The sequence below is a fragment of the Phacochoerus africanus genome, chromosome 3 (assembly GCF_016906955.1).
Source record: "Phacochoerus africanus isolate WHEZ1 chromosome 3, ROS_Pafr_v1, whole genome shotgun sequence".
Taxonomy (NCBI): Eukaryota; Metazoa; Chordata; class Mammalia; order Artiodactyla; family Suidae; genus Phacochoerus; species Phacochoerus africanus.
In genome coordinates this window covers 63541108-63562532 of record NC_062546.1, presented here as the reverse complement: position 1 = coordinate 63562532, position 21425 = coordinate 63541108, and the positions used below count along the sequence as shown (strand labels likewise).

The following is a 21425-nucleotide window of genomic DNA, read 5'->3' as shown; positions in this document are numbered from 1 at the left end:
TTACTAGCCACCCAAATGTGCCAGGCCCTTATTATGCACATTTTCTCTTCTATGTGCAAAAATAATAATCAAAATGATCATAAGGCGGGAAACAGACTGGGGTACCCAGTGCTTGCCCTGGGCCTGTGCCTCGGGCCTGGGGCCTTGGTGGGTGTCCCCAGGTGTGGCTGGGAAAAAAGTGATCATAAGAATGACCTGTTTCCTGGTCATTCCAAGATGTGAGAGTGAAATGATGTGCAGAAGGAACCCAGTCTTCTCTCTGTCCAGAAGGTCCCTTCTCTAAACCTTCACATAACTGGCTCCTTCCCATCCTTCCCGTGGCAGCTCTTGTCACCCTCAGCTCTCTTCTAACAACCTCCATTCCAGCCTCACTCCCATCCTCCACCAAACTCTAGGTGGTGTCTAACCTAACCGTCTCCATGTCAGGTCCTTCCCATGAAGGACTTACAGTGATATCAAAAGGATTCCTGTCTCCTTGTTTTTCTGCTCCTACCATGACAGCCTAACCCCTCAGCTGGTACATTCGGTGTCTAAGGACCAGGCCCAGAGTTGGTATTCAACAACAGGAATTTATTTAAGGTCAAAACATTTAAGATCTTGAGAGGGCCGCAAGTACCAAAGCACTAATATACCTGTAGGAGATCACCGATCACAGTCTACTGAAACTTAACACACCCCCAAGTCAGAAATCCACATGCCTGTTCTAACTGTCACATTCTTAACCCTGCTCTCATCTTATGGCCCTTCAGGTTTTAAAAAGGTATCCTCAGAGTTCCCTTTTGGTTCACCGTGTTAAAAATCGGCATTGTTAATGTGGCAGCTCGGGTCCCTGCCGTGGCATAGGTTTGATCTGTGGACTGGGAACTTCCACGTGTCAAAAAAATACCCAAACAAGCAGAAAATACCCTCAACATTTAGTAAACCACTAACTGGCACTGTGATCTTTTTTAATTTCTTGTACAGCAGCACCCAAGGCCTATGAAGGTTCCTGGGCCAGACAACAAACTCGTGCCACCCCAGAGACAATGCTGAATCCTTCAGCTACTGCACCACAGCAGGATCTCTGCCACTGTGATCATGTTGCCTTACATTTCTTTTTTTTTTTTTTTTTTTTCATCTTTTGTATTTTTAGGGCCAAACCCACAGCAGATGAATGTTCCCAGGCTAGGGGTATATTAGGCGCTGTTGCCACCAGCCTACCCCACAGCCACAGCAACACCAGATCTGAACCACATCTGTGACCTACAGCACAGCTTGTGGCAATGCTGGATATGCAACCCCACTGAGCAAGGCCAGGGATTGAACCTGAAACCTCATGGTTCTTAGTTGGATTCCTTTCCACTGCCCCACGACAGGAACTCCTTGTCTTACATTTCTAAACAGTATCCTTTATTGTTTACAATGTGTTTTCATGCTTGTTACCACTGCTGTTCAGCTGTACACTTGCCTGAAAGGGAGGAATCAGTCCCACTTTTATGAACAAGGTCACTGACACACAAACAGGTTGGATAAGTTTTTCCAAGATCCCAAATCTAGTACGTGATAGAACCAGGATGCTGCTATGTCTTTGGACTTCAAGCAAGGTGCCATACCACTCTGCCACAGCTGACTCTATCTAAGAGATCATGCCCTTCTTATCTCTGTCAGTATTTGTTACCTTAGAACAGGTGATCATTATTTACACTTGCATTACTGCAGGTACAGCTGCCATAAAGCTTTTCAGTGCATGCTATTTTATCCAAAATGGTTTGTACCTATTCAAACATAGGTAAACCATCCTCCTGTTTTCACAACCGCACATATTTATTTCTTTTTCCCATTCTTTTGTTTCTCTTGAAATGTTCCTTGCAAACTCAGTGGATAATCCAAATGTAGGAAGAAGCTTCAAGGCTCAGGCACTATCTTTTCAAGGTTGAAGTAGTAACCAACTACAATTCAAGCTGTTTCTCTCTGAATCACACTAGGAGTTTTACACTTCCAAATGTATAAATATGTACGTATATATATAAATGGGGCCATAGGCTGACCTAGAATAATGATTTGGTTTTTAGATCAACTAAAATTCAGAGCAAAAACAGAGTCCTGATAACTCCCGAGCCCTAGATTTTGCACTTTACTGCACTGGGGGTTCATTAGGTGCATCTTGCCAATTCATAGGTGTGTACTATGTGGTAGTATCATATTTCACGCAGAATTATTTTATTAATTATAAATGAAAACTATAATGAAAAATATCTGATGGGTAAACACAAAGGTGAGAAAGTCAAGGCAAAGAACCCACTCTCTTGTGTTTTCCCAACACTCGGTGCTTCTTTTCAAAATAATCATAAGAGGAATAATAGAAAACAGTACCTCAGAATCCAAAGATGACTCAGTATCTTCCTCCTCTAATCCTAAAGCTGACGACTTGCCTATAAATTGTAGTCACAGATACATTAGTGAGAACATTTACTAATATGAACTTCAAATACACATAAATCTATCTCCATTCATGAGTATGTCAGTAAGTTAAATTAACAGAAAAGTGTTTGGAAGGTTAAAGGATTCTCAGGAAGAGATAGTTGGTGAGAGTGGGGAAACTTATGAAGGAAGAAAACAAAAGAAAAAATACTTCAAAAGAAATGAATATCATATTTGGTCCACACACTTTGAAGTTTTTCTACTACTAGCTTTTTAAAGTTTTGTATTTTAATGTTTTTAAAGCTGCACCCTTGGCACACAGAAGATCCTGGGCCAGGGATCAAGCCGCCGCAATAGCAGTGATGATAGCCAGATCTTTAACCCAGAGAATCCTATACTAGATTTTAAGCATGGAAAGAAAATCCATAGTCACTAACTCACCACTTCTATTCTCACTGTGTGCTCCATCAACAGAGGTAAAATGGTCAAGATTTGGTGGCTCTTGTGGGATACTTTCCATAACATCAGTCCTGGTTTCTTTTGGCTCAGTTCCTGGCTTTTTGTCTCCTTCCTGTAATAAGAAGACACAATGACACAAAAACCCAATTTCAGAAAACATCATACGCATTCACTTCCTCATTCAAACAACCCGTCAGGAAGGCAACATTGACTCTACCTAGAAAATGTAGGCACTGTCCTGGGAGGTACTGGAAATAGCAATAAAAGACAGATTCTGCTCTCCATTCCAGGTGAGGCAGAGCTACATGAAACCAAAGAAACACAGAAAAGCATCCCTCACCAGCTCTGCAGCTGAAATGAAGAGACTACAGTAAAGGCATAAAGGAGAGACGACTCAGCTGGATCTGGGGAGCTCAGGAAATGCTGCCACAACAGGGCTGGATCTTCAAAGACAGACAAGGGGCCAAGCTGGGATGGAACGCCATTTCTAGTAAAGGCAGCCTGCACAAAAGGACAAGGCGTGATACAACAGAACAAGTCATGTGGACAACCAGAACCCAGTTACTGGGAATTGGTAGGGAGAGACAAACCTGAAGGATCACAACCAAATGGAAAAAAAGCAGGTACCATTCCTAGAACATGAACCGTCTCCTTTATGGGATGGGAATCCGTAAATAAGTAGAGGAGTTATATCATCACAGATGTGTTTTAGAATGGTTTTCACAAGGATAAGTGGGAAGGTAAGTTATGGAAAGAAGATATGAAAAATGCAAGCAGGTGGAAAATCCTGAGCTTGGTGGGTAACTGGCTGTGGTGATTTCAGGGAGGGTGGGACTCTGAGATTTCTTGCTCCAGTTTTTCAGTGATGCTACTTACTAGGATGGGGAAAACAGATGACAGAATGACAGAGAGCCTACAAAGAGTCAGGGACAAAGGCTTTTTTAAAATTAAAGTATAATTAATTACTATGTGGTGTTAGTTTGAAGTTTACAGGGACATGATTGAGACAGATATCTATCTCTGTCTCTCTGTCTCTCTGTCTCTCTCTCTCTCTCTCTCTATATATATATATATATATATATATATATAATTTCAGATTCTTTCCCATTATAGGTTATATGAAATATTGGGTATAGTACCCTGCTATGCAGTACTATCTTGTTTGTCACCAATGTTATATATATATAGTAAAGGAGCAGTGTCTTCAGTTTGGGGCATTCCAAATGTGAGGCACTCAGGGGACCTATAAGAAAGATCTGGATGAACACATTTGGCATCAAAATAGATAAAATTATTCAGGAAAAGGTTATGACATTAAGACAAATATCTGCAAAATACGCTCTCCTGGAATAATGAAAGCATGCAAACCTGCACAGACTTCTGAAATTTTGAAAAGAACAAGAACTGAGGAAGGACTGAAATTCAATTTTTCAATGATTTTGATGTCAACATTTTGTTTCAAAGATGTAAAAGATACTCTTTCCTGAATCTGTACAAATATGCATTTTGGGACATTACACCAATACACATGTTTAACTTTAACAAGAAGATTTAACTGTAAAATACCAATTCTAGATGCTACAAGAATATCTTTTTAAAAAGTTAATCCTAAAAAAAGAGTTTTCAATTACAATTGCTTACGTGATTATTGAATGATGAGGTGTTTTTAAGCAGTCATATAATGTAAGAAAAAATTAAAAACCCTATTTAGAATGTCACACTGTTTTTCCTGTCATGGCATAGCAGAAATGGATGTGACCACCATTCATGAGGATGCAGGTTTGATCCCTGGACTCACTCAGTTGGTTAAGGATTCTGGCATTGCTGTGAGCTGTGCTGTAGGTCACAGATGCAGCTGGGATCCCGAGTTGCTGTGGCTGTTGTATAGGACAGCAGCTGCAGCTCTGATTCATCCCTAGCCTGAGAACCTTCATATGCCATGGGTGCAGCCCTAGAAAGACAAAACAATAAAATTAAATCAAATTAAGGTAAAATAAAATAAAATAAAATTCACACTTTGTTTTTAATTCTCCTGTGACTAGCACTCTAATAACTCCAGTTGCCTACCTAGTAGTTAATGGTAGTTAATGGTTGCCAAAATGATCTAGCACAAAAATTAATAAAACTATGATTGGCTAAGTTGGAGATTCGAAAGATTTAAAATACAATTATGATTATCAAAGAGGACCTAGTGTTGACATGAGGAACAAAGGGACTGAAAAATCAAGTCACAAGTATTTCTGAATTTTTGATATGAAATAATTTACATATTAGTTTCACATGCATATACAAAAAACTTACATGTTGGTTAAGGGACTAGAGATGCTGAAGTTTATAAAGTTTCTCAAGAATAATGTGAAATGTACCTACTGCTAGAGATATTTTGAAAGTAAAAAATGATCTTCCAGAGATAATTCTGTATTTTCTGCTAGTCATTTTTCCTTCTAGTGAGTTTATAACAAACAGTTGAATCGCTTCTCGGCCTTTTGGCTAAGATCAAGTATAACAAACAGTTGATATTACAAAAAAAACATAAATGTGGCTTCTTTTATTCAATGTGTTCATATGTGTCCATAATGTGGAGATACTATTAGGAACAGATAAATCAGAACTCTCCACAAAAAATAACTTCTATACCTCTTTTCTTTAAGAGTGTTGCAGGTTCAAATGTTCTCATGCAACGAATAGAGATTAAGAACCTAATTTACATAATTAGAAATTATACTCTTAGTGGAAAGACTGAGTAAAATGCTTATTTATGTCCTCTCTCTTCTCAAAAGATTGAAAATACCTACTAAGATGATACCAAACAGTCAGATACAATTAGTTAGGTAAGTTAAGTATGCACCAAACAGTAAGTTAGAAACCACAAGAAACAAGGGCCCAAATTATCTCCATCTGAATAAACATGGTATGGCATAAAACTGAGCTCAACTTGCATTATCAATGAATATAGGTTTTGCTAGACTAAATATAACACATATTTTATTAATTTCAAAGGGAGGATTTTTTTAAAAAAAGAAACAACGTCAAATAAAAACTAACGTCCATAACCAAAAAAAGGTGAAGATCAAAGTTTCTTTCAGTTCTTCAACTTCAGCGATATGGCATTCAGAAGCATCTGAACACCTCATTCAGGACTTAGCTTTCTTTCCCTAATTTGAATTTGCAATAATTTCCATATTTTGAAATAGAGGATTCCCTGTTCTCACTTCATTCCACTCCTTCTGTTACATCTCTCATCTTGACCCTCACTCAATCTATACAATATAGTTCAGCATTTATATATACTAGATCAGTAACGTATCAATACTGTTAGGGATATACTATAATCAAAAGCCTCTGCTTTATATATTTTCATTATATATTAAAAGATACATATATATATACTTTATATATATAAATGTGTTATTGTCTAGGAAACTTTATAAAAAATCAAAATACATTAAGTACAAGACAAAGGTTTGTGTTCATAGTATATTCCTAATAATACTGATTTGTATTATTCTACAAATATTTGTTTATAAATACTACTATTGGAATGCCTCTTGTGGCTCAGTGGGTTCAGAACTGGTCATAGTATCCATCAGGATGTGGGTTATTCTATCCCTGGCCCTGCTCAGTGGGTTAAGGAGCCCACATGACCACAAGCCGTGCTCTAGATCACTGATGCAGGTCAGATCTGGCATTGCAGTGGCTCTGGCATAAGCATGCAGATGCAACTCTGATTCGACCTCTAGCCTGGTAACATCCATATGCTGCAGGTATGGCCCTAAAAGGAAAAAAAAAAAAAAGATTTAAAAAAAAATACTACTGTAATAAAGACTTTGACTTTATCACTATAAAATAATTCACTCATGTTATCAAACATGATCATCTACCACTCCCTGAATGCCATAAAGTATTTACTAGAGAGAGAGAAAAATTGAGACAGAAATGTTCCTAACACAGCTACTTTCCACCTGGAGAAAGAACTGGTAACCGGAAGTCTAAGGAGAATATAAGGCTTAAAAGATATACTTCATGGAACATAAGATGGAGCTAAAAAGAAAATCAAGAAGATGATCAAGAATTTTCATCTAAAATTCTATGCTCCCAATTGGTGGATACTGAGAAATATACTGTAACCTTTTCCTTATTTATCACATAGTGATGATTTATTCCCTTGGTATTTATGACATACTTCCTCCACAGAACTCAACTGAACCTACACAATGAAACCTGAATAGGCCCTCCTCTCAGCCTATTTCATTTCTAAATGACACTAACCCTGGATGTTCAGTCCTCAACTTTTCAATTCCTCTCTTTCTTTCCTTTTTTTTAAAAGCCACTCCTATGGCATATGGAAGTTCCCAGGCGAGGGGTTGAATCAGAGCTGCTGCTGAGACCTATGCCAGAGCCTTGGCAACACTGGATCCTTAACCCACTGAGTGAGGCCACATCCTCATGGATACTACTAGGGTTCATAAGCCCCTGAGCCACAATGGGAGTTCTTCCACAATCTTTCTAATTAAAATCTTCCTACAAAAATCATTCATTTTATGAATTCAGTTAATGTCTTCTATAAAGAGGAATTATGCTATTTGTAGCAAACAGTATCACTATAAATGCCGTAACTGCTTTTTATCAATGAGACTTTTCCTATTTTCTAAAATAGTCTCATATAATATTAGTAACACAATTAAAATTCCTCTTCAGTATGACAGAAAAAAAATCGACTTACCAAGCTTGCACTCAGCAGGTTTTTCTGAAGCTGTTCAATTTTGCCCACTTGCATTTTGTTTGTAGCTTTTAACTTGGCTTTTTCCTTTTCAAGCCTAAAATGTATATTTTAAAATAATTATTCTCACACATAGATTGTTAAAAAAAAAACAAAAAAAAACACCAATTGTAAACAAACACCCACAGGTTCCATTATATAAATTCTGAAAATTTTGAAAGATAGATGTTTTGGCCATTTTGTGTTTTTCTAGTAGTGTTTTGTGGATAATGTGAAAAATTTAGAAATAATGGGGAAAAACTTGTATTTCACAACGCCACAAAACTGAAATTTTTACCCAGCTTCCCAATGATGTATTATTTGTCGTCTTTCCTGATATAATTCTTACACTGTACTGCTTATCTGCTTCATACTTAATCTCTACTTATTCTCTGTGCTGCTTTAAATCTTACTTTTGCATTTGATCCTGCATCTTCTCAGTACATTTCACGGCCTCCATATATCGATCTTGTGCTTCTTGCAACTAAAATAAAGGAAAACAATGTTTTTACCTACTCATAATCTAGTACAGATACACCTGTTTTCTTGTCTTGTTCTTCTGCATATTGTTTATGGCTACTTTTTATGCCATTAGAATAGACAGGAGCTGTTATAACGGAGACATTCTAGCCCACAAAGCTTGAAATATTTGCTATCTGGTCTTTTAGAAGTTATCAACCTCTCCTCTAGTATTAAACATATTATTCATGTGTTAAATTCTATTTTATCAAATAAATATGCACATTTATAAGTTGGTGGATTAGGGAAAGAGAGAATTTCCTTACAGGAAACATTTATGTGTAAAATTTATGTGTAAATATACACACACACATATAAATAATATACACACATCCACATACACATATATGCACATGCATGTACACACATGTACACAAAAACACATGTACATATACACACGGACACAGATACACACATATGTGTACATATATATACAGGTATATGTAAATATATATACACAAAAATATATATATACACACACATACAAACACATACACACATGTGTGTCTATGTATGTATTTTTTCTGTTGTTTAGGGCTGCACTCATGGCATATGGTGGTTCCCAGGCTAGGGGTCTAATTAGAGCCACAGCTGCTGCCTATGCCACAGCCACAGCAATGCAGTATCCAAGCCAGGTTTGCAACCAACACCACAGCTCATGACAATGCTGTATCCTTAACCCACTGAGCGAGGCCAGGGATTGATCCTGCGACCTCATGGTTCCTAGTTGGGTTCGTTTCCAATGTGCCACAATGGGAACTCCACACGTATATTATTGTTTTCTAAGCTATACCCAACTATAACATTAAATATCCACATAGGTGAGTCACTGTGGCTCTTCTAGTGATTATGAATGTTAACACTGCTTTTGGTGACAACCAGAGGTCTCATGGACTAGTTAGAGAGACAGTATCTACTCAGGAGCCAGCATGCATGACTCTCAGTCCCAATACCATCCATTATTAGCCCTGTGTCCTTGAGCAAATTACTTAAATTTTCTGTCTCAGTTTCTCCATCTATAAAACGGAGATAATAATAGCATCTACCTCACTGGGATATTGGGAAGATTCAACTGGGGAATACACATAATGTACTTAGAAGACTGGGTGGCACCTAGCAAGTGCTAAGGGTTTGCAATCAGCATTATTACTCTTGCTATACTGTATGTTCTCAACAATTTAATATTTAGGCACATAGCATGCCAATGGACATGGTCTCATATACAAGTCACCCTCAAATCAGTCTTCATTTTAGTGAAAGTGGCAGTAAATGGGAGCTTGAGGCCCAGAATATACCACCCAGTACTTCAAAACCTTACATTAATTCCACCAACTAGTACTTTTTTCCACTTATAGTCATTTGGAACTTACTTCCTCTCTCTACTACTCAGTGGGCAGTGATCATGGACTACAATGCAAAGAGCACCTCCTGGATTGAGTGTACAAGACTTGCATGACCGTTAGAGGAATCAATCCACTGGCATAGCTATTAGGTCAAAGTTCTGAATCAGTTTATTCCCAGCAACTGTTTCTGTCGAGCTATTCTAGCAAGGATTCAGATGAGAAAATTCAGCTTATGGAGAATGGATTTCAGAAAAGCTATTCTTGGAAGTTCACACTGTGGTGCACTGGAAACAAATCTGACTGGTATCCACGAGCACTTGGGTTCAATCCCTGGCTTCACTCCATGGGTTAGGGATCCAGCATTGACCCTGAGCTGTGATGCAGGTCCAAGATGTGACTCCAATTCTGAGTTGCTCTGGTTGTGCAACTGCAGTTCTGATTCGACCCATAGCCTGGGAATTTCCATGTGCTATGGGAGCAGCCCTAAAAAAAGCAAAAAACCAAAACAAAAAGAAAAGAAAAACTATTCTCAGAAATTTACAATTAGTGAAATGCTATCAATCTGTAAATTCCACTTTTAGCTGTATACTAAAGGAAGGAAAATTAGATTTTTTTTTCATAGTGAGGGCAAAAATGAACATTTAATTGAACAATTCTTCCCTATTAGTTCAAGTACTTTCCAATTTATATTTAATTGATTAAAATACCATTTAATAAAAGCTTTGTCTTACCAATATCTCCACAAGGAAATTATTCATATGGTAAAAGTGCTTAAACTTATCCTAGTAACACTTAAGCTAAAATATTTTCAATTTATGCAAGGACTGGTGCCATGCATACACTTTCATATTCCCTGTTAGACAAATTTATACTTAGACAAGATTATCTCTTATGAAAAAAATTTAAACAGTGCAAAAATGATGGGCTAAACTGTTCTGCACAGACCAGCTGACAAGGGATGAAGAGAATAGGGTCAATGACAGGAGGAACAGTCAGAGGAAGCTTCATGCAGAAGGAGAGACAGAAAGCCCTGTCTGAATAAATGGAGGATTAGGTGACAGGAAAAGAAAGGGAAAAGACAGAAAGGACAGCATGAGAAAAGGCAAAGAAAAGGTGACATCAGCCAGTTAACTCAGAGGAGAAAATCCAACAGCAGGGAATAAAACAAGTCAACACAATGACTTGAAAAGGAATGTTCACAGCAGCATTATTTACAGCCCCAATGTGGAAATAAATCAAAGGCCCATCAGCTGATGAATGGATGAATGTTTTAACCATGTAACAGTGTACTATTCCACAACAAACAGACATGGAAGTGCTGATAATGGGCTCTATCTAACATGGAGGAACCTTGAGAACTTTATGTCAAATAAAAAAGCTCATCAAAAAGGACAAAATTCCATGGAGTCCATTTGTATGAAACCCCCAGAATAGGCACAACTGTGGAGACAGGAATTAGCCTGGTGGTTGCCTGGGGCTGAGGGAGATGGGGGCTGTGAGCAACCCTGAAGGGATACAGGGTTTCTTTTTGGGGAAATGCTCTAAAATTGATTGTGGTGAAAGTTCCACAACTCTGAACTGCACATCTTAAAGGAGTGAATTATATGACATATGAAGCATATCTCCATAAAGTTTTTTTTAATCCAATGGTAGCATCTAGATAATTTCTTAATTCTTTATTTTGGCTGCACAAACTATACAAGATCTAAATATCTCCATGCATTTACAATACAGTTAATCTGAAAAGAAAATAAAAGCAATCCCTAACTTCAACTGGTTTTTATAATGACCTCACTGCACAAGATGATGTGAAATCCAAGAAAGAAATATACACACATTCTACATTCTTTCACAAAAGTGAAGATGAGAAGTGACAGTTTTCTGGAACATTCCATTAAACATTATCTTCTGAATTTTATCTGGCTTGCCTCATCATGGTGATAGAGATATCACTAAAACTTACTGTTTAATAGAAAAAAACAGACTCTCAAGTTCTCTCTACTTCCCCAAGGGGAAATAGTCTAAGAAAAATTATATAATACAAAACAGCAGAATAAAAGTCAGAGTTTAAGAAATAAGTGCATTATAAAACAATAAAATGGTAATGAAATAATGGTAATGAAAATAAAAGAGAAGGCTGTCCTTGAAAATTAGTCTCTTAAAACACTTTGTGTTATACATTAACTGTGGACATTCACATTTAACAATCTCAAACATACCTGACTTGCAATTTGTAATTTCTATCTTAAATCTCTTGCCTCATCTTCTAAATTAGCATGATAACGTGACTTGACTTCCAGCAAAGCCTCTGACCTGGACAGCTTTTTTTAGGTTTTTTAGGATATCAGCCAGTAATCATTTTTTAAATTCTTTTTTTTGTTTGTTTGTTTTTTTTTTAGGATTGCACTCACGGCACATGGAGGTTCCCAGACTAGGGGTCCAATCAGGGCTACAGCTGCCAGCCTACAACACAGCCATAGCAATGTGGGACCCTTAATCTACTAAGTGAGGCCAGGGATCAAACCTGCAACTTCATGGTTCCTAGTTGGATTCATTTGTGCTGTGCCATAATGGGAATTCCCAGCCAGTTCCTGTTGATGTTGTCCCATAACTGCCTAATAAGATACTCTATCACTGATCTTATAAATCACCCTATTATTATTTATATTAATGACAGATGACTCCGACATAGGTAATTTAAAAACTATCCCCACAGACATCGACTCACGTTCTTCCCTTCACATGTACACCTTCCAGCTCACTGAATTTGGTGAAAGATACAGTAGGTGTTATCCTCTTGTCTTATCAACATTAAGTTACTTAGGGGACAGATTCAGCCCTGCCACCTACTCCTCCACCCTCACCAATGAATTGGCAGAGTTTTACCACCTCCTGAAATTTCATAAAGAAATGGGTGTGAAAAAGAAATAGAATAAGGGTGTCCTCTTGCTGCCCAGCAGGCTAAGGATCCAGTGTTGTCATTGCAGTGGTTTGGGGCTGTGGTGTGGGTTTTAATGTGGCAATTTAATCTTGCATCATGAGATTTTCATGCAACAGATTTGTCACTTTTTTTGTGACTATCAGAAACCTAAGTAAAAGCAAAGGAGATTTTTAGCCTGTACTCAATAAACTGACCCATACTTTCCTCTGAAATGAAACATTAGTCTATGTGTTTATACAATGAAGTGGCTGCAGTGAGTGGAAATCTAACTGGACAGAAATAAAGGTTGCATACATCTCTCAGACTTTCCACAAGCAGGAATCCCCCAAAGTTCAAAAACTGAATGGAAGACAATCACTCCATGGAAAGGAAAATGGAAACTGCAAGAGAATTTTGAAAATGCTCAGGATTAGAAAGGACTTTCTCTGAATTACAAGAAGCCCAGAAAGCATCTAATAAAAGATGAATGAATCTGACTCCACTTAATCATGGCTTCTGATCTCTAATGTGTCCAGTCACCCCACAGGAAGAGCCTTATCTCTGTACACGCTTTGAACAGACCAAATTTCCTAAAATGTTTTTCCAGAGAATCGTTCATAAATATTTAAACTTCCTAACATGTTTTACAGTCAGTGACAAGAATTACATGTGCTGATAACTAACAAATCTAGCCACTGTACTAAGCACTTCTGCAAACATTGATTCCCACTCTATGACATTTCTAGAATGAAGGGATTAAAAACATAAGCAAGGTCTTCTGTTTCTACTATGAATCCTCTTACACAAAACTACAAGTACTTCTGGAGTATAACACACAGAAACCCAAAATAAGCTTTAGGTTTCACTAATGGTGAATACACTAATGGTAAATCAGGTCAAATGTATAGAGCTCTTCTTAGAAAATCATGAGAGTATTTGCTGCAGCAATAACTTTTATTTCCTCTTATTAAGATTAAAATACTAATTTATGGCAAATAGGTGGGGCATTCAATTGAACTCTTTTACTAAAAATAAAATACTTACTATTACACTGTAACTAAGTGTATATTATGGCATATCTGTCACTATTCTCAAAAGTTCCTTGCACTGAAATAGGATACCACATGGAGCATAGTGGTAAGATTCTCACAGGGAGAAGAATGACATCCAAAATAAGGTCTCTGAACTGGCTCTCCTCTTCCTCCCTATCATCAGTGGAAGTGATAATGTTTCTGTTAATCTATCAAGGAAAATCACTGGCAAAACCAAGAATACCTATTATGACTAGTAGTAGCTTTGCAATTACAGAGAGTTCATCAATTCCTATGGAAAATATTAAAGGCCTCTCCTTGGATGAGGCTGTCGTAAATGTCATGACATGACTGCTGCAGACAAATGGATGTGACTTAAAAATGTTACTTTAGGAGTTCCTGCTATGTCTCAGTGGGTTACGAATCAGACTGCAGCAGCTCAAGTCACTGTGGAGGTACAGGTTTGATCCCCAGCCAGGGGCAGTGAGTTCAAGGATCTGGTGTTGCTGCAGTTGCAGCGCAAACTCAATCCCTGGCCCAGAAACTTTCATCTGCTGTGGGGGAAGCCATCAAAATTCCAAAAAATGTCACTTTACCCAAAGGGCCAGAAATGCCACCTGCCCCCACAAATATACTTACATAGGCTCTAAAAATCCTGTACAGCTTCTGGGATACACAGTGCTGGCCTTTAAAATATATACATACAGAAGTACATACACACACATTTTGGCTTCTACAACCTGGCAACACATTTCTTTAGGTTTTTGGCCTCATACCTTTTAAAAGGAGTCAAAAGCTTAAGGGCAGAAATTTAAGAAAGAAAATGTTGAAAGGAAGTGGCCTTCTTTAAGCACAAAGATACTTATCCCACATGAACCATTCAAGTTTTAAATTAAATGATAGCTAAATTAATCACAGAGCAAAAATACAGGCAGGTAAGGTCCGGTGAAAGAAAATTCCTTTACGAGCCATTCATTCCATCATAGACTAAAGGCATCATATTTTAATTTAGCTTGTATTTTCACATAAAAAACTCAAAATTTGAGTTCCCTGGTGGCTGAGCAGATTAAAGATCCAGGGTTGTCACTGCTGTGGCTCAGGTAACTGCTACTGTGCAGGTTCAATCCCTGACCCAGAAACTTCTGCATGCTCTGGGCCAAACAGAGCTAAACAAACAAAAAGCCAAAATGAAGTCATGGATTTGAAGTAAGAACATTATTTTGTTGGCGTGCCCACTATGACTCAATGGGATCAGTGGCATCACTGCATGGCCAGGACACAGGTTTGGTCTCTGGCAAATGACGCTTGGGAATTCCATATGCTGCTGGATGGCCAAGGAAGGAAAAAAAGAAAAGAAAAAAGTAGATATATGCCCATGAGTGGGACTGCTGGGTCATATGGTTGTTCTATGTATAGTTTTCTAAGGTACCTCCGTACTGTTCTCCATAGCGGTTGTACCAGCTTAGAATATTACTTTGTTGCATCGACCAAAAGTGACAAACAGGGAGTTCCCGTCGTGGCGCAGTGGTTAACGAATCCGACTAGGAACCATGAGGTTGCGGGTTCAGTCCCTGCCCTTGCTCAGTGGGTTAAGGGTCCGGCGTTGCCGTGAGCTGTGGTGTAGGTCGCAGACGCGGCTCGGATCCCGCGTTGCTGTGGGTCTGGCGTAGGCCGGTGGCTACAGCTCCGATTCGACCCCTAGCCTGGGAACCTCCATATGCCGCGGGAGTGGCCCAAGAAATAGCAAAAAGACAAAAAAAAAAAAAGTGACAAGCATTACTTTCACGAGTAAGCTCAATTTACTTAGCATTCCTCCATTCATAAAAAAAATACAGGGAAGCCAAGAAGTGCAAGTGAATAATTTAGCTGTAAATGGCATGGTTCATAATTAGGAAGAGATGACATTTTATTTGTTTCAGACCTAAATGATACATATTAAATCAAAGGGATAGGATAAATAATACTGGTGAAATGGTGTTAGAAATACGAAAATTTCACCAAGGATTAATTTACCTGGTTTGCCTTATTTCTCACAGTCTTCAATTCCCCTTGTAGTACTTCAAGAGTGAGTTCAAGTTGCTGTTTCAATTCAGTTTCTTTACTACATTGCTCTTCTTTTCTTCTTAACTGCTCTCTAATTTCTTCAGATAACATATCTGCCTTTTTTCTTTGCTCTTCTTCGTGCTTTAAGGATAATCTGTAGATAAATATGCTTACCTTAAAATTTTGTTAGAAAGAAAAAGCTCTATCGATGATCTGGATCTTCACACACTGGTGTAACAGTCTAATGATATGTCTGTCTCTGTTCTCCAACTATTTTTCACTTCTACATCTCATGCTTTTAATTTTTAAAGTTTTTATTATAGTTAAATAAGAATGTTCTATTTCTCCTTACAGCAAAGTGACCCAGACATACATGTATATACAATCTTTTTCTCCTATTCTCTTCCAAAATGTTCTATCACAAGTGAGTGGAAACAGTTCCATGTGATACACAGCAGGTGGGTCTCCTATTGTTAATTGTCACTTTGGTTTCTTCACAGAGATAGTAATACTTAAAAGATAGCAGTGACTGAGTTTCTGCCATGGCTCTGCAGAAATGAATCTGACTAGTATCCATGAGGATGCAGGTTCGATAGCTGGCCTTGCTTGGTGGGTTAAGGATCCCACATTGCCATGAGCTTTGGTGTAGGTCAAACATGCAGCTCGGATCTGGCATTGCTGCGGCTGTGGTGGTGGCCAGGGCCTATTGATCTATTTCGACCCCTAGCCTAGGAACCTCCTTATGCCACGGGTGCAGCACTAAAAAGAAAAAAAAAAAGCAATCAAGAAAAAACATTCTGCTACTTAGTAAGTTTTAATCAATAGTAACTAGTGAATAGTGTCAGAAAATGAAATTTGAAATTATTCAGCAAATTATTCAGAAAATTAGAGGTGAAAACTACCCTTTGTTCCCACACAGTCATAATGACTCTCCATTAGAAGAGATAATGTGGTTACTAACTAAAAGAAGCTGTTGTTTAGAAACAAGTTTATAAGTTCACTAGAAATGACAGTGCAGCTTTCTGAACTATTACATGTACACCCAAATGATTTATAGTGCAAGGTAACATCTGTAGATGTCTTCTGCATCTACAAGTCCATACATCTATAGTGCACGATATCATCTGCAGATGTCTTATAGAGAACATCTATCTGGAGATTACTATAATCAAACTAAGCTAAGGAGTCTAATATCTATGGCCGTATTATTTGTTTTTCTTTTTGGGCCACACTTGTAGCATGTGGAAGTTCCTGGCCCCATACCATACATCACAGCTGAGGCAATGCCAGGTCTTTACCTCACTGGGCCAGGCCAGGGATCGAAAACTCACTGCCAGAGAAACAATGCCAGATCGTGATCCTGCTGAGCCGCAGCAGGAACTCCCTGCCCTGTGCTTTTTATGATTTTTTTCTTCTGTGGCAATCTCAACTTATCATGTTAAATACGACCTATTTAATAAATTATTTGAAACCCTCTTCCAAACAAGACACGATCCATATTAAACAATACAGAAAAATATGTGCTTTCAGCATAGACCGCAGAAGCAATTTCATCTTTGTGTGAGAAATATATTGACTAATCAATAATCACTTCCCATTTTACTTTTCTTCTATCCACATCCACACAGATGTTAAGAAGAAACATGCAAAATATTTTTAAAGCTTCTATCTTGAGAAAAATGGCCATTTCATATGCCTGTGGGCAGAAACCTAGAGTAATATAATCTTCTCTGAGAACAATTCAGAAATGTGGACCGAGGAGTTCCCACTGTGGCACAGGGGGTTAAGGACCTGGCTTGTCTCCATGGCATTGCCAGTTTGATGCCTGGCCCCAGAACATCCATATGCCAAGAGTGCAACTAGAAAAGGAAAAAACAAAAACAAGAAAACAACAACAGAACTATGGACTGAAGACTTTTTTTTACAGTTCTTTTACTTTATCCAAATAATATGAGATTAAAGAATTTATTCAGGAGATCCTGTCAGGGTACAGTGGAAATGAATCCCACTAGAAAGCATGTGCTTGTGGGTTCGATCCCTGGCCTTGCTCAGTGGGTTAAGGATCTGGTGTTGCCTTGAGGTAGGTCGAAGATGTGGCTGAGATCTGGCATGGCTGTGGCTGTGGCTCTGGGGTAGGCCAGGAGCAACAGATCTCATTAAACCCATAGCCTGGGAACCTCCATATGCCACAGGTGTGGCCCTAAAAGATAAACAAAAAAAAAAAAAGAATTTTTTCAAATTTCATAATTAAAAATGGACATGAATTCATAGAAAAGGTATTCCTTGTATCATCAAATATAATACGGAAAAGTGAAAAACAACCAAAATTCAATCTTATAAACAAGCAACGAGGTTTTCATACAGTGGAGGATACTTCAGTCATGAAAATGACTATTTGGAAAATATACATTAAATTATTAGAAGTTTTCACTGTTAAGAACTTGCTGATTTATCTTTAGGAACTCATAGTCCACAATACTAATGAAGACTTTCCCCCTCTAAAATCCTAGAAGATATAGTACTTATGAAACATCTCTTTATATCTGCGTCATGAAAATAGTTCAAATGTCTTTTAATACGAAAACCAAGACGCTCAGTACCTCAAGCTGCAGAGCTCTTGTTGCTGCTCCACTTTTTGTTGCTCTAATTGGGATTGCACTTCTTTTGTTCCTGATAGTTCTGCTTGTAGGCCACTGATCTTACTTTCCATGTTTTTGATTTTTGCTTCAAGTACTTCACATTGGCTGTTTTTAACTTCCAGTGATCTTTCACTTGAAAGAACTGCACCCTGAATTTTACATAAGGTAACAGAATCTGTATTCAGGAGAAAAAGAAAAAGAACAGAAATAAAACACATGAGTAATTCTTGTGGATAAAGGAAGGTGTGCTTTTTACATTCACTCTTCCATAACATGAGAAAATACAAATTGGATATGTATACTGCAGAAGCATGCAAATAAGCTCTGCAAATAAAACACAAGAGACGCCTGGCTCTTATTCAGCTTAAAGTCTAGTAGAAGAGAAAGACAAACAGAGAAAAACTCAGAGAGGTACTATGAGACAAGAGAGGTCCATTATCAATAACATAACTGGATTTAGATAGGGTCCAGGGAAGATTTCCCAAGGAGGTGGTGACTACACTGAGAAATGAAGGCTGAGCTGGAAGCACAGAGCAAAGAAGGAAGAAGAACACTGTAGACGGTGCACAGCCTGTGCCCATGCCCACCTGCAACCTGCTTCTCACCAAGACAGAGGAACAGGTGCCAGTTTCCCTTCCTGCCTGAAACAAGCAAGAGGAACACAAACAGAATACATTACAAACGCTTTTCCAGACCAAGGGCTTCAGGCAAGGAAGGACCATGTTCCCTGAAAACGCATGAGGTTAGCCTGAAGAACACCCCAGCTCACTGCCTTGAGAGAATGTCCAGGCCACAACACAGGCAGAAGGAGCTGACCTGGAGGCCGCCAGGCTCCCTGAGTTGATGTGATGACACTGAGAGTCTGGTGGGACCAAAGCAGACAGAGGGCATAGGTCAGAACATGAGAGAAGAGGGACTTCCCCAGTGGTGCAGTGGGTTAAGGATCCCGTGTTTTCACTGCAGTGACTTGAGTTCCTGCAATGGTGTGGGTTTGATCCCTCCCTGGCCTGGCAGCTCCCATATGCCACCAGCAGGGCTAAAAATAAATGAATTCAAAAATAAATAACTGAATTTTTCATAAAACCCACGAAGCAAAAATTGAGAGAACTGCACGGAGAAACAAATACACAATTACATTCTGAGATGGCAATAGCCCTCCCTCAATAAAGTGACAGAATGGACAGGCCGCAAAGCAGCAGGGATGTGACAGACTTGAACACCAATATTCTTTTCAAGCAGCCATAGAACACTTACCAGAAAGGGCTATATTCTGGGTCATAAAATAAAGCTTAATAAACGGAGTAAGCCAAAAAGATCTAAGTCATACCAAGTATGTTCCCTGATGACAAAGCAATGACACTGGAAATGAAGAATGACAATAACTCTGGAAAATACTCAAAGATTTGGAAACTAAATACTCAAATATTTGGAAACTAAATAACCTAGGAACCATGAGGTTGCGGGTTCGATCCCTGCCCTTGCTCAGTGGGTTAACAATCTGGCATTGCCGTGAGCTGTGGTGTAGGTGGCAGACGGGACTCAGATTCCACGTTGCTGTGGCCCTGGTGTAGGCTGGCAGCTACAGCTGCGATTAGACCCCTAGCCTGGGAACTTCCATATGCCATGGGAGTGGCCCAAGAAATGGTAAAAAGACAAAAAATAAATAAATAAAATAAAATTGGGTTGTTTAAAAAAAAAAAAAAAGAAAGAAAGAAACCAGCAAAAAAGCACATTAAACTCCAAGAAATCACAAGAAAGGACATAAGAAACATCAAAGGCAAAAATCAGTGAGAAAGAGGACAAATAGTACAATGTGGAAAACTCAGTGAAACCAAATGTTTTCAGGGGATGACTACTAGGGATAGACTTCTAGCCAGGCTGGTAAGGAAACAAAGAGAGAACGGACAAATTACCAGTTTCCAAAATGAGTAGGGCTACAGTGTCTACTGATATTAACAGGATGACAGAGTAATATCATAAACTTTAGGTCAACAAATTTGACAACTCAGATGAGATGGGTAAGTTCCTTGAAAGAGAAAAATTACCAAAGCTCAATGCAGAAAGAACAAGCAAGCAAAATAGCCCTGTTTCTGAAGAAGAAACTAAAGCCACAGGAAAAGACCTTCCCACAAAGGAAAATTCCAGGCCCAGGTGGCTACACTGGTGAAATCTACCAAATGTTTTGGGGAGAAATAATACCCATTCCACACAAATTCTCCTCAAACAAGGAAGACACATCACAGTTCTCCACTCGGTCTATGAAATTAGCATTATCCTCAAACCAGAACCAGTAAATGGTATTCCAAGAAAGCTATGCCATGAAAACGGGGGTAAAAATTCTAAACAGGACATCAGCCAATTAATGCCAAAAATACCTTCAAAGGACATTTCGTCCAAATGGGGTCTGTCCCAGGAGTGCAGAATGCAGGGCTGTTTTTCTCTTTCAAAATCAACTAATGTCAATCCCCATACTAACAAACTAAAAAGAAACATCATATGATCCTATCGGTAGATAAAAAGATGCACTTGGCAAAACTCCACATCTTCCTGAGAAAACCTACCAGCACACCAGGAATACGAGGGGACTTCTCCGAAATGATAGAGACCCATGATAAACCCACAGCTAACACTGTATCTGATGACGCGAAACTGAATGCTCTTCCCGGAATATAGGGACTAAGACAGGAACAGCTTCTTCTATTCCTCTTCAGCATAATACTAGAGGTTCCAGCCAGTGCCATGGCCAAAGTAAAGCAACAGAAGGCATCCGATGGGCAATGAGGAAGTAAAACTGTCTGCGAATCAGCAGGCAGCATGGTTACATCATAGGAGTTAGCTAACTCCACCTTGTGGGTCAGGCTGCTTGCTTTGGTGAAGTTCTCCCAAAACACAGACATTTCCATGAATTTCTGTGCTGTCCGTGGCGACACTCATAGCACAACTTCATGAGCTGGTTAGCTGGACAGAGAAGGTGCTGGCTGCAAGTCTTCAAGATGAACTGTCTTTAGTAAGAGAGTCATTTAAGAATGAAGAGGCTTCCCAACCTTTGGTCACACCGAAAATCTGAGCGAGTCTACCAAAAATCCACAAGAACTAATACATGAGCTTGGTGAGGTTGGGAGATACAGAATCAATACACCAAATCCAACCGTGTTCCTATCATCAGAATAAACCCTCAGAAATTAAAATTTAAAATATACTAATCACAACTGCCCTGAAAAAGAAGAAATACAGGTAACCGCATAAAAGATGGAGACATCTATACACTGAAAACTCCAAAATATTACAGAGAAATTCAAGGAAGATCTGCAT

General features: G+C 38.7%; 1 protein-coding gene across 1 annotated transcript in view; it reads right to left on the bottom strand.

The window, feature by feature from the left end:
• Positions 1 to 21425, bottom strand: part of LOC125121910 (ankyrin repeat domain-containing protein 26-like) — a 139795-nt gene that overhangs the window by 82119 nt on the left and 36251 nt on the right. Inside the window, exons 15-20 of the mRNA XM_047770215.1 lie at positions 18075 to 18288; positions 15445 to 15628; positions 8032 to 8102; positions 7583 to 7676; positions 2842 to 2971; positions 2353 to 2411 (exon numbers count right to left, since the gene is read on the bottom strand). Coding sequence (XP_047626171.1) covers positions 2353 to 2411; positions 2842 to 2971; positions 7583 to 7676; positions 8032 to 8102; positions 15445 to 15628; positions 18075 to 18288 — 752 coding nt within the window. The remainder of the gene's footprint in view (positions 1 to 2352; positions 2412 to 2841; positions 2972 to 7582; positions 7677 to 8031; positions 8103 to 15444; positions 15629 to 18074; positions 18289 to 21425) is intronic.